The 13,461-nt window shown below is 39.0% G+C and overlaps 1 protein-coding gene across 1 annotated transcript in view; it reads right to left on the reverse strand.

The window, feature by feature from the left end:
- The window catches only part of LRP5 (LDL receptor related protein 5), a 142,711-nt gene that overhangs the window by 24,868 nt on the left and 104,382 nt on the right, over window positions 1-13,461 (reverse strand). Inside the window, exons 8-12 of the mRNA XM_032187964.1 lie at window positions 9,022-9,238; window positions 8,540-8,829; window positions 6,313-6,539; window positions 5,765-5,949; window positions 2,068-2,391 (exon numbers count right to left, since the gene is read on the reverse strand). Of these exons, the coding sequence (XP_032043855.1) occupies window positions 2,068-2,391; window positions 5,765-5,949; window positions 6,313-6,539; window positions 8,540-8,829; window positions 9,022-9,238 (1,243 nt within the window). The remainder of the gene's footprint in view (window positions 1-2,067; window positions 2,392-5,764; window positions 5,950-6,312; window positions 6,540-8,539; window positions 8,830-9,021; window positions 9,239-13,461) is intronic.

The following is a 13,461-nucleotide window of genomic DNA, read 5'->3' on the forward strand; positions in this document are numbered from 1 at the left end:
AGTAGGACCAGACTTGACAGTGCTGTTATTTCTAAGACTTTAAATACAAATCTTCATCCCTAATCCGTATCACAAAAATGGACATAAAACTCCACATTCTGTCCTCATATTTCAGATTACCTTTAAAGACAGAACCTTTGAAATGGATTTCTGCTACCCCTTCCCTTTCACAGTGGTTTAGGCAGGAATGGCTTGCACAAACTGCTTTTGCTCTACCCATTAAACTGTCTTCATTTCAACCAAAAGGAGTTTTCTCACCTTTACCCTTCCATTCTCTTCCACATCCCACAATGGGAAATGAGTGAGCAGCTGCACGGTGCTTAGCTGCTTACTGGGATTAACACACAACAGTCCTTTCTGGTACCCAACATGGGGGCTTGAAGGGTTTGAGATAACAAATTTGAGTGGAGTGGCCTAGACTGATTTTTTTAGTTCTTAAAGCTGTTTAGCTACTAATTGGCAGGCTGCTGCGCTTGCCACAGGACTTGCTTGCTTACTGTGTATTGCAGTGCTTGGCAGTTCGTTGCTTTTTGCTTTTGCTGTTTGCTGCAGTCCTTATCATCTTACTTTGCTGTGCCTGGGAACATTTTGGTAACAGCAGCAGCCATGCGCCTGGGCTGGCAGGTAGCCAGGGAACTGCTTCTGTTCCCGTGCTCCTGTACTGGACAGGCTAGAATCCCAGGGTGAATTTGAGTCAGAGGGACTGTGACCTGTGGGTAAGTCCACAAGTGAAGCAGGTGCACCCCAAAGCTTTTGTGGACATCGTTAAGTCCACACTGGTATATCTCAGGTATACCTCAAAGCATCTGTGGCTATGGAAAAGGCCATGCTAGATCACCTCAAGGTGGCTGTGGATAAGATTATGATGCAGGAAATGTGCCCCTCAAGGGATTGCAGCCCATGAACAAGACCATACAGGAACAGCTCCACCTCTACCCATGCAAAAATCCATGCCAGAAAAAGGGCAAGGGCAGAAGTACATTGCAAAGTTACACCCTATACAATGGTCCAAACAGACCAGGGATGGAGATTATATATACCTTTAAATGGTTGTAACTCATGATTTGAGTTGCATGTTACAGGAAATATTATAGCAGGAACCATTCAAACAAGCCTCAAAGAAGCAGCGCAAATGCAGCAGTGACCTGAGATGATCTGGTTTTGACGTCCAAGAACTCCACACAACACTGTTTCTCCTGTCCTGAGTGACCACCTTAACACACAGAACCCAAGTCATGGGCTAAATGAACTAACTGGACGTTTTATGGACATCTTTATGTGGGAAGCCTGTAGACTAAGGGAGTAATATCAATGTATGAAAATTACAGGACAGAATGGGAGATGGTTGTTAATGGAGATGTCTTGGATACTGCTGGACCCAAGCACGACAAAGTGTATGATGTAAGGGGTGCAGATTGTCCTGGTTTTGGCTGGGATGGAGTTAATTTTCTTCACAGCAGCTCATACAGTGGTATGTTTTGGATTTATGACCAAAACCGTGTTGATAACACACCTATGTTTTAGTCATTACTGAGCCTCCGGGCCCTTTCTGCTTCTCATGCTGCCCTACCAGCCTGGGGCTGCACAAGAATTTGGGAGTGGACACCATTTGGGAGTGGACACCACTGACCCAAACAGACCAAACACCAAACGGCTATTCTGCACCACATGGTGTCATGCTCAGCAATAAAACTGGGGGAAAGAAGGAGGAAGGGGGTGGCATTTGGAGTTATGACATCTGTCTTCCCATTTAACTATTACACGTGATGAGCCCTGCTTTCTTGTAAATGGCTAACCGTCTGCCTGCCAATGGGAAGTAGTGAATGAATTCCTTACTTTGCTTTGCACAGCTTTTTCTTTAGCTATTGAACTGCCTTCATCTCACCCCAAAAGTTGTCTCCATTTTATCCTTCTGACTCTTTCCCTCAGGAATTAGTGAGAGAGCAGCTGGGTGGTGTTTAGCTACCTACCAACATTAACCCACAACACTTTCCTATACTGAAAGAAATCACAAGCACATGGCATCCACAAGCAATGAGGAATAAACTAGCAAACAAAAAGGCTTACAACTACAGTTCCTGCTGTTGGGATCCAAGGTATAGTGAGCAGCACAGCCGCACCTAAATCCGTTTGGTATGGCAAGGCACAAGTGACCACAATGGCCATTATTTTGCACACAATCATTCAAGCCATCCTGACGTGAAGAATGAAAGACCAATATATCCATCACAAAATCCAGATGGCCCTGAATAAGTGTCCGGTTCTTCCCACTGGTCTTGTCTGCTCTTTCTATGCTGTGAAGATTCCAGTCTGTCCAGTAGATGTAGTCACTGTATTGAGTTAATCCGAATGGATGAGGTAGATCATCTGCTATGATTTCTCGTTCTTGTCCTGCAAAAATAAATATAATCAACTTAAACACAATTCCCAAGCCATGAAGCAGAGTGTGATGGACACTAAGAAAAAGTTTTTTCTTCCCCTTTTAAAATAAAACCTCATTTCACCAGTCAGCATCACGGGATTCATTATTAAGCAGTACCTGCTGAATAAGTAACCTGAACAGCACTCAAAAATGTTATCCTGGTAACTTCTTGCCTATAGAGCAATCTGAAGCCGTGCCAATGTGTTGCCATTTAAATAAATATTGCTCTATTTCTTACATTTAACATTGCAAATAAATACTGGAAGACATATTCAAGAATGTTATCAGCTCCAAGACTTAGGCCAAGAATACTAATAATAAAATAATATATACAACAGCAACGTAAAGGAAACTTGGGATTCGAAGAGAACAAGCTTTTAGAAATTACAGTGTTTCACTCAAGAAACAAATTATTTGCAGTGCAATTCAACATACAGATACCTCAAAGGATTTGGAAACCATTTGTTTGGCAGAAATCCCAGTACTCTCACACTCAGTGGTTCAGTTAGCAACATTCAAAACAGATTTAACACTAGAGCATTAGATGGCCTCTGCCAGAAATTCACCACTAAAGTAAGGTCTTCCTATAAATCAGCCTCCTAAACATTTTCAAGCACAAAACACCCTGAATCTCTGCCACTTTATATCAAGTGAAGATTCATCAGCATCATCTCTCCCTGCCTCAAACAAATATTCAAATGCTATATTTTACAGAACATCACCTCTTTTCCCCCGCTTCACTTTACCTTTAACCCTCTCTCATTCAGACAACACTGGAGAAGGAATGGAAAGCATACAATAAAACTGAAAACCCATTAAGCCATTTTTTTCTATAAAATACTAGAACTAAGTATAGAGGCAAACTTCACAACTACTTTTAGGCATCTGAAGTGTCCAAGTTAAGAGCACAGATATCCTGAACACTCTCAGGTACTTATATCAATCCTGGTCTATAGTGATGAATTCAGGGTTGAGGTTCTTTTGAGGGAAGCAAATAAACTACCTGAATTTTACTAGGCACTAGATGGAGAAAAATCTCCCAGAACAGTGATTTTGGCCTGCTGGGTAACATTTATAATGCCTAAGAATAAGCTGGGACAGCATTCAATCATCCACTTCAGAGTACATTATTTATTGCTGGTAGGGTAGGTGCTTCTATCACCAGCTCCCATGCATATCCATCCTGGCCAGGAGGCCAGCAGTGTATAATACAACTCAAGTTCTAGTCTAATAACATTTCCTTAACCGATAAGTCCACATGCTAGAAGCCTACCCTACAATCTGCTAACTTAAAGGACAAGCATACAACGTTGTTAGCTTCAGCAGTCCTCCTCTCCTACTTTCTCACCACAAATTAATGTTAACCATAGGTTCAGCTTTAGAACTAGTTTAATTTACCACAGATTATTTGAATATTGTGTTTCTTCTCGATACCACAATCAGTTTCTAATCCAAATTTGCCTCTGGCTATTTTGTTTCTCCAAGTATAATGCAGAAGCTTAGCTTTGATAGATCATGCATTAGATGAAAATAAAAAAAAAAAAAAAAAAAAAAAAAAAAAACCACCCACAACTCTAGATAAAGAAAAAACCTTCATGCAATTTCTAACTGGCATCACCCATTCAAGCAGTTCTTATCCCAATACAATGAATACAAGTGATGCAAAATCACTGTTAGCCTTGGAATCCAAAACTGCATAGCTTTGTTTTCCAGAGATTTCATCCATTTTGGATGAAATGGCTTTTTTTTTGGATGGCTTTTCAGAATGTCCTTTTCCTAAACATCCTACTCGAATGCCAACTTGTGAATAAACAATTTTTTTTTACCTGTAGATGGAGAGCATACATAAGCCAAAACTGACATACAGTCACATCATCAGAAGAGTATGTGATTCTTTCTAACGCTTCTTTTTCTTGGACATACACAGTGGCCTAAGAAGCTATCAAAACAATTACTTCAACTCATTTAGGTCATCGGCTAAAAATGAAGTCCTGCAGCTCAGTATGTGTACAGAAGCATAAGAAGGTGCAAAAGGTTAAGTCAAAATGCTGATACAACTTTTTTTTTTAAATGTTCATTCAGAACATGTGAGAAAGCCTTTTCTCCATTAACAGATTTTTCCATTTTTTTCTCTCTCTCAACTATAGAGTAAGATCTTCAAATAAAAGCATATAAAACCTTGTAGTAGATTCTCCATACTCTGAAGATATGCACACACAATAACACCTTAAAAAAACATCTCTTTGTAATACTAGCTTTTCACAGAAGATTTAAAAATAAGTGAGTGAGTTGCAGGGAAACCGCGTGTGTCATCAACCAGAGCATTGCTGCAACAATCCTGTATGAGTTTTCTTAAATACTGTATGTTTTTCCACACAAACCCTGCTTTTTATATTGGATTCCCAGAGGTGTTAGTTAATTCCCATCTAACAAAGACATCTCTTTGGAAATGGGACATACGACGTCAGGTCACAAGCTTCTGGATTCCATCTCTGACGGAATGCCAAGCAGTACCTTGGTTTGGATTTCCAACTAATAAAATTAGTTGGAAGCTGGAAAGAGAGACCTGGATAATAGTTTGACAGAAAATCAGCATCAGGACTGGGAAGTCAGAGCTGGTTTATAATGAACCTGTTAGCCGTGTTCACTTTCTCAGAGGTCATATCTCTAATTTTGTAAAGTGCATGTAATTTCATGACAATACAGAGAAACAAGATTAAAACAGTATTATATTTCACTATCATTATTAAAACTACCACATGGTTATTAATTTAGGAAGCTTTCATTATTATTATCACTGTCATCCCCTCAAGCATTTAACTTTCTGCTTACTCTCACAATGAAAATATACATGCAGATTTAATATAAATCATATTATTTCAATCTTTCAAGTTACTACTTACCACAAATTGGTACGTACATGCTTTAAGTCTAATAAATTTAACAGACTTAACAATTTAGAGAAAAAGACAATTGATTTAACAGTTCATTATGGAATCACAGAACTGTAGGGGTTGGAAGGGACCTCAAAAGATCATCGGGTCCAACCCCTCTGCCAAAGCAGGTTCCTCAGAGCAGACTGCCCAGGTAGGCATCCAGACAGGCCTTGAATATCTCCAGAGAAGGAGACTCCACAACCTCCCTAGGCAGCCTGTTCCAATGCTCTGTCACCCTCACCGTGAAGAAATCACCACTCAAAAAAAACATCAGGGTTAGTCTGGAGACAATCATTTCAAGAATTTAATTAAAACACTCTAAAAATCTACTCAATTGTTTTACTGTGGCCAATGCATATTTCTGTACTGGATGGAGTAACACTGATGTAATTTAAAGCCAGAATACCTAGCATATTTGATGATTCGATCATGCTGGTGTCTAAGTCAGTCCAATATAGCCTTTGGTCTGCATAATCAATAGTCAGGTCATTGGCACGACCCACTTTATCCACCAAAGTGATGCTGTTTGTTCCATCCATATATGCTCGAACAATCCTAGGTTTACCTCCCCATTCTGTCCAGTACATGTACCTGAAATGAGAAGCGGAACAGAAAGATTACAACTAGGTGAGATTTGAGTTTGATTTGAGTTTGGCTCTATGTTTTCGTTTTTATTTTTTTTTTTTTTTTTTTTTTTTTTTAAATATTTGAATATCCCATGTGGTTATAGGCAGTTAATTACTGTATATTAGAGCACCCCTTTTTTAAACATAGAGAGAAAAACATGATCAACAACTCCCAAATTTTCATTGAAACCTGTAGGGTTGTGGAGCTTACAAAACCTTCATTGTGTTTTCAGGGACCCTGAAGAAATGAAGCTATATAAACTGCCAAGTATCCTGTCATGTAAGAGTATGAGCACACAGAATTTTGAAAACCAACACTATCCCTTACCCTTTGGTAGGATCAAGAGCCAAAGACCGTGGGTTGTCCAAGTCCTTCCACACAAGGACCTGCCTATACTGTCCATCCAGGCGGGCTACTTCAATTCGGTTGGTTCCAGTATCTGCCCAGTACAGGTTCTTTCCCATCCAGTCTACAGCCATTCCCTCAGGATAATCTAGCCCAAATTCAATCACGTGTTCAACAGAGCTCCCGTTCATGAAAGCTCGGCTTATAGTCTGGAAAACAATCATGTAAAAATATTTCAGCATTTATAGATACTCAAAATGAGAAGTTATTATGAAGCCTGGCATACAAAAAGAGGTTAGTAGTAAAAACAACAATCAGTCAGTGTTACATTTTTAAAATAAATGTCTGTTTAAAAGAAAACTGTACAGTAATTCACAGGATAAAAAGACCTGAATATTCCGAAAAATTAACAGTACAGTTTCTGATGACCAGTTTAAAGCATCTTAAGAGGACATGACTTTCAGAAAGCACTGTATATCTGCAGATTCTTCCTTGACCCGTCTTCCTCTCTGCCATTTGCATATAAAAGTATTTATTTTTTAAAAGTATTTAATTCTCTCTAATGTGTTAATTCTCATGAATGCATCATAATTCAACAAAACCTGAATTAATTTTTCTCTCATAATCAGTCACCTTGAGCAAGTTAATTGCTCTCATCTACATTTTGGTTATATACAGTCAGCTAAAGAAGCCATAGGGTAAGGACTGCGTACATATAAATAAGCTCCTCCTACCAATGAACAATGCCCACATAAACCTTTGGGAACATCCAGGACCAATGTACAATTACCCTCCCTTGTTATCACGTTAATGCTGAACATTTTACATTTATTCCAAACTGCCTGCTAAAATTTCAGGTATTGATTTCTTAATCGTTTAATAAACGAACATATAAGAATAAGAGATGTTTTACATTTTTAAAGGTAAGTGTCAAAACCAGAATTCATGTGCTATATTTTTAGGGATGCAGTGGTCATCAGGGGAACTGGCTATGGAAACAGGAAGAGGGCTCTGAAGTTACACTGCCTACTGCCAAACTGCAGAAAGTGGGGGGACAGAGGGAAAGAAAGCCCAGGCATTCTGAAATCTATGCTGATATGTATGTGAAAACACAGTATTCCTGGATAATTCAGGAGGCCACAGACATGTAAAATGTTGTTCAGTTCTGCACAGTAAGAGTGGGACCCGATTGATGCAGCTGAAGTAATGTATTTTCCACTACAAATGGTTAAGACAACCGTAGCCCCAGCTCTCCACATGCTTGCATGAGATTTATTTAGTAACCGTGTCTGCAGCACACTAATTTGTTACACTGGCACTGTTCCTAGGAAGGTATCCACACCACAAGCAGCACTGTTAATGCTGAAGCACAACCCTCATTAGTCTTCCCAGAGAGGCTATGAAAATTGCACTAGCCCTGCCATCACTACAATTGAGCTTTTTCCTATTATTGCTTTGGCACATTGGCAAAGAAACTTCAACTGCTCTTGGAAAAACCTATTAAGAGGCTAAACAGAGGAATTCAGCTCCAGTGAAGTGACTGTGTCATTTTCTACCATTACTTAATTCCCTTCAAAAAGTTAAGCAACACTGATGAACACCACAACGTTCACTTCAGCATGCACCTGGACATGAACCAGAACACATCAAACTGAAGTTTCAAACTGCTGGGGAACACAATGACACAGAGTTGGAGGCTGGTAGGGGGCAATTAACATGGCATGGAGAGGACTAGATCAGTACCCTAGCCTGCTCTGTGACAAGCTGGAGTCATAGGCTAACAGCAACCAATACAAAGCTCTCTTGCCAATTGTTAATATTAAATAAGATTGTTTTCCAAGTCAAAACTGTAAGGGGGGGTAGAAAGCTTAGGGGGTTGCCAAGCTTGGTGCTTCAATTACTCTACTATGTGACATAAAAATGGCATTTCTAGGATAGGGACATATACAGATGCAGCCCATGCAGCATCTGAGACTTCAGCACTCAGTATGAGCAAACACCACTTTGGATTTTTATTTGAAGCAGGAACATGCCTGTCACCCAACTGTGCATTCAACAATGCAACTGTCTTCATCTCCAAGAGTCTCCTTGGATGCAATTCAATGACAACACTAGCAACTGCAGGATAGATCATGTAACAGAGACCTTTGTTAGATCAAAGGAACTGCTCTGTGGCATTATATTCAGGGAATTCACATGTCAGTAATACCTTCAAACTAACATCAGTCCAATAGATTCTGTTATCAGAGACATCAAAATCCAGAGCAGATGCCTCTTTGACTCCAGTAAGAGGAATAGCAACATCATTATTATTGGTTTCAAGGGAAATCCTATGAATGGCTGCTCTGCTTGTGAAAACTAAGAAGGCTTCAGGAATGATGCAAGTCTTCATGTCACTCAACAGCTCAAGGCCAATGGGACAGGCACACCTGGTCTCCTGGGGTGTAAAGAAACATAGATGGCTGCAGCCTCCATTGTTCTCTGCACATGGATTAGTTCCTTAAAAACAAAACAAAACAACAAAAACAAAACAGATATTAGTGTATTATGGAAACAGTGTGAAGGGGAAGGGAAAGGCTGAGAGGAAGTGCAATGTAATTACAAATCTTCAAAATACGTTAACTCTATGGGTTGTCAACAGAGAATTCTAAAAGAACCATTCAACATTGGATCCACCCAGCCCAGGCTTACCAAACACTTTGGCAACACTTGTTGCTTTAAGGCCCATTAAGTCTGGCAGCTGATCAATAATAATGTCTCTGCTAGCCCTTATCTTGTGAACTCTTTCAATGCTTCGTCTCTGCCAGTCAGTCCAGTAGATGTAATCTCCTAGCAGTGTGAACCCAAATATATGTGGAAGTTTATCTTCTAGGAGGGTTTTCCTCATTGTTCCATCAACATTTATGACCTGCGAGACACGTGAGAAAAAAGGAATAAATAAGTGCTATTTAAAAATTTTCACTATGGACAGCACCAAGTCCAGTAACATTTAAATCAAAAGACTGTAACTTTTATTTTCCAGTGCAATCCGATCTTCCATTTGCTGCTAGAAACACTTTACAGGTTTACAACCTGTGCTTTAACCTAGGCAATGCATTGCCTGTGATTGAAGTAGAAATTTAAATAATCTCTTTGCTATCATTCAGATATTATTTATTTATTTAGAACCAAGATATTAAACTTGTACCTTGTAGGAAATTAAGTTGTCTTCACTATACAATGCTTTTATTTTCTTGTTGTTTAAAGACAAGCATGGTCATTTCAACACTGTATTCCCCAACATGTAAATTATTAATTGATATTTATTTCGTATTAAAAACATCCATAATTTAAAGGCTATGTAACATTAATCCACTAAATGCTTAACAATCTAATGGGCAGTCAAAATCATCAATCCGTTTTATCTCAATTCCATACAGAAACCAAAAAAACAGCATGTTGTAAGGCTCTACCCATACATGGTAGACAGAGGGAGCACACTACTTTTATGTGACTAATGACAATCACATCTTATTAAATTTATATTTGACTTTTAATATGTGCATGCACACCTGTGGTAGGTATCCAATTATTAATAACAGAAACCTCCAATTCGAAATCTGATGTTTCTATTACAGTTAGTTGTGTAATACTTTGTAGATTTGGGAAAGCAACGTGCATCTCTCTTTGATTATACAGTTAATTTGGGCACATTCCCACTTCATATAAATGCAAATAATATTGTCACCAATTCTATGTGAATGTTATCTGAAAGAGATGTTAAACGTTAGCATACCTGGGGCAACCTACATTTTCCAGCTACCACCAGCCCAACAGCAGGGGGTAAGCAGTCATTTGCTTCACCCTGTATTTATTTGCATTATATACACAAAAAACATCACTATAACACTGTCTATCTTGCATTACTATAGTGCAGGTGTCTTCAATTGCAGATTTAAAAAGCTTCTTAAGATCTTCAAGACTAACAACTTATGTGAATATGAACACATGCTACAACATAATCTTTTGGGAGAGACAGCAAATATGAAAGCAGAACAAGAAAATATTAATTATTTGCAATGTTACAAAGTCATGATACAGAAATCTCTGCACAGTCAAGGAATAGGCAGCAGAAAGGTGCTTTAAGAATCACAACACTTTTCTCCCTTTTTTTATTCTCTCTGCAAAAGAAAGTGCACAGACTTTTCTTCCTTAAACCTTTTTACCTAAAAATTGGAGAAGTTGTGAAAAAGCACTGTTTGCAAGGAGAGAGAGATTTCCCAGCCACATGAGAACTGTGAGAAGGGGGGGTAAATCCAGGGATTCCTTCCAGCCAAAAAGCCTCCTGCTGGGGACAATTAAAAATAACACTGACATTCCTTCAAAGTAAGATTTGGGGGAGTTTTGTGTCAACCAACCTACCATTTGATGAAGTAGCAGAGACTTAAGATTAATGTCTTTTTATTTCGTTAAGCTAAACAGAGCACATTAAAAAAAAAAAAAAAGTTTGTCTGCGGTTAAAAGCCAAATGGTTCTGCAATTATCTCATTACATCATGTCCAGGCAAACCCCAAATGCTCACTTATTTAAAACAGTATCAATCCCACAGGCAGTACTGCAGGTTCAAAAGTTCATCACACATACTCAGGTGCCAGAGACAAACTGGTGGAACCTTCAGTAAACGAGACATTTTCCGTACAAACACACCACTGCATCAACAGGATGAGGATCAAACTAGCACATTTCAAACTGGTTTTACAGATCTGGGCAGTAAAGGTACAGCTCAAATACTATACCTGTAGACTAAAATACACAAGGGCTAAGATTGGACCCAAAGATGCAGAAACATACATTATTTATATCCATGCACACCTGTGCATGTTGTCAAAAAACACAGTCTCCACTGAAATTACTAAATGAAAAGCCTGTTAGGCAATCTAAGTCCCTTCCTGTCCATGTAAAAAAGGATTCCTAAATTATATGACTGATCAAGCACAGAGGGAACGAAGATCAAATATGTTGAATCAGACAAAAAGAAAATAAAAAGAAATATTTAATGGCTTTAATGGCTCCTAAGAAGGAGATGGAGTAAGTGTTCCCCTGTTTTTCCCTCTCTGTCTCGAACACCCCCCTCTCCCCATCCAGGCAGCAGAACACCTATGAACCCAAGCAGGTTTCCCTAGGATGCAGAAGGGCAGCTCTAGGTTTGTGTGTGATGGGCTGCTGAGCCTTCCTGGTGGTATCTAATCCATGGCAATAGGCAGGAAGTGATAACTAAGTGCTAATTAGACTATCTTGCAGTAGCAACCAAGGCAAAGCTTGAACACAGTAAGCTGTCACATGCAGTTCAGTAAAGGTACAGACACGTTTTGTCTTTTGGATTTTGCTGTCATTCATCTTCCCTGAGATTCACCTCTACTCTAGAACATTAACCTAAACCCTGAGGACGTAGAAAAAACACACCTGTAAATGGGTTTCACAATATGACCAGAAACACAACTCCTTTCACTAAAACTGCACAGCTGATAAAATACCCTATTATCTCATCATTTAATGCCTGAAGTTGGCTGCAGCTTACCAGCTGCAGGTGGTAAGGGAAGCTGTAACAGTGCATACAGATTTAAGTGCAAAAATAATGCTATTAACAGAAATCTAACAATGCACTAAGAAGTACTTTCCCAGTTTAATTACCTAAGGACAACCTCATACTGAATGTATGATGTTAGGTATATTCAACTAAATAAATGTCAAAGAATTACAACTCCAGTGCAGATGAGGCAGCTGCATTACAATTCCCTTTCTTGCACTGATATTACTTGCACATTGAAACTGCTCAGAGATGATCTGTGAAAACAAACAGTATTTCTGGGGAGGGCTTTAATGCAGTCAACGTCTTGAAATGATTCAATGTTTAACTGCACAAGCACTAATAGAAAGAAACAAAGATTTATGAGACAGAGCAGGAAAAAGCTACCCTGGACTTTTAAGCCCATCCGTAGGCAACAGTAGGATTGTTTTGTGAAATAGCTTTTCTTTTTCCCTCATTATACAGAATTTTTCCTCAAAACACCTGGAAGGTAGAAACAGAACCGTTTTTTTCTACTCAGAGTTTTCATCCTCTTCCTATAACTGATAAATTCATCTCGACTTGGGTCAAAGGACAAATACAACACTAAGTCTTCTGTGCTTTCCACATGAAACACCAAAAGGTCCCCTTGAACAGCGGCATGCACTAAAAGCCCCTGATTAGTCTTTAGACTTCAATGACAATATCTTAATGAGGCATCGACAAGCTCAGCCAAAATCTGTTGTGGGCAAAATCAAATCAACATCAAACACTCTAATGAACTGAATTACACAAAAAAAACATGATAAGGTGATAAGGTGTGCTTTTTCTTTTCCTTTTTTGGATGCTGCTGCACTATATGCAAAATGATTTAACGAATATTTCCAAATATAACATTCAAAAGCTCTTGGCTCTTTGAAGAAGATTAAAGTAAACAATGCAATTAAATTCTATGCATCGGTGTGATTCTTGTAGTTAAGATATATTTCAGGTGCATCTGTGAAAAACAACAGCTATTCAGCACATATAGAATCATAGAATATTGTTAAGTTGGAAGGGACCCACAAGGACCATTGAGTTCAACTCCTGGGTCCCCAAAGAACCACCCAAAAAATCAGACCACATCTCACAGCATCGTCCAAATTCTTCTTGGACTCTGGCAGGCTCAGTGCTGTGACCACTGCCCTGGGGAGCCTGTCCAGTGCCCGACCACCCTCTCAGTGAAGAACTTTTTTCTGATATCCAGCCTGAACCACCCCTGTCAATGCTTCAAACCATTTCCTCAGATCCTATCACTGGTCACCATAGAGAAGAAATCATATATAGAATGTCTTTTTTTTTCTTTTTTTCTTTTCTTCTGTCACAACTCAGACACCTTGCTCCTCTATTTAATTCATTAAGAGAAAACAATTTTTTCAATTGCTACAGACAAAGCTGAGAGAAATGGAAACCAATTACTGGGTTAAGCTAAATCACTACATGATCAGTAAGCAGACGTGGTAGGTTGGCACTGATAAAATGACATGATTGCCATACTATTAGGTTGGTAGACTTGCAGATCCATGTCTTTATCCAGAACATGATGT

This window comes from Aythya fuligula, chromosome 5 (genome assembly GCF_009819795.1).
Source record: "Aythya fuligula isolate bAytFul2 chromosome 5, bAytFul2.pri, whole genome shotgun sequence".
NCBI lineage: Eukaryota > Metazoa > Chordata > Aves > Anseriformes > Anatidae > Aythya > Aythya fuligula.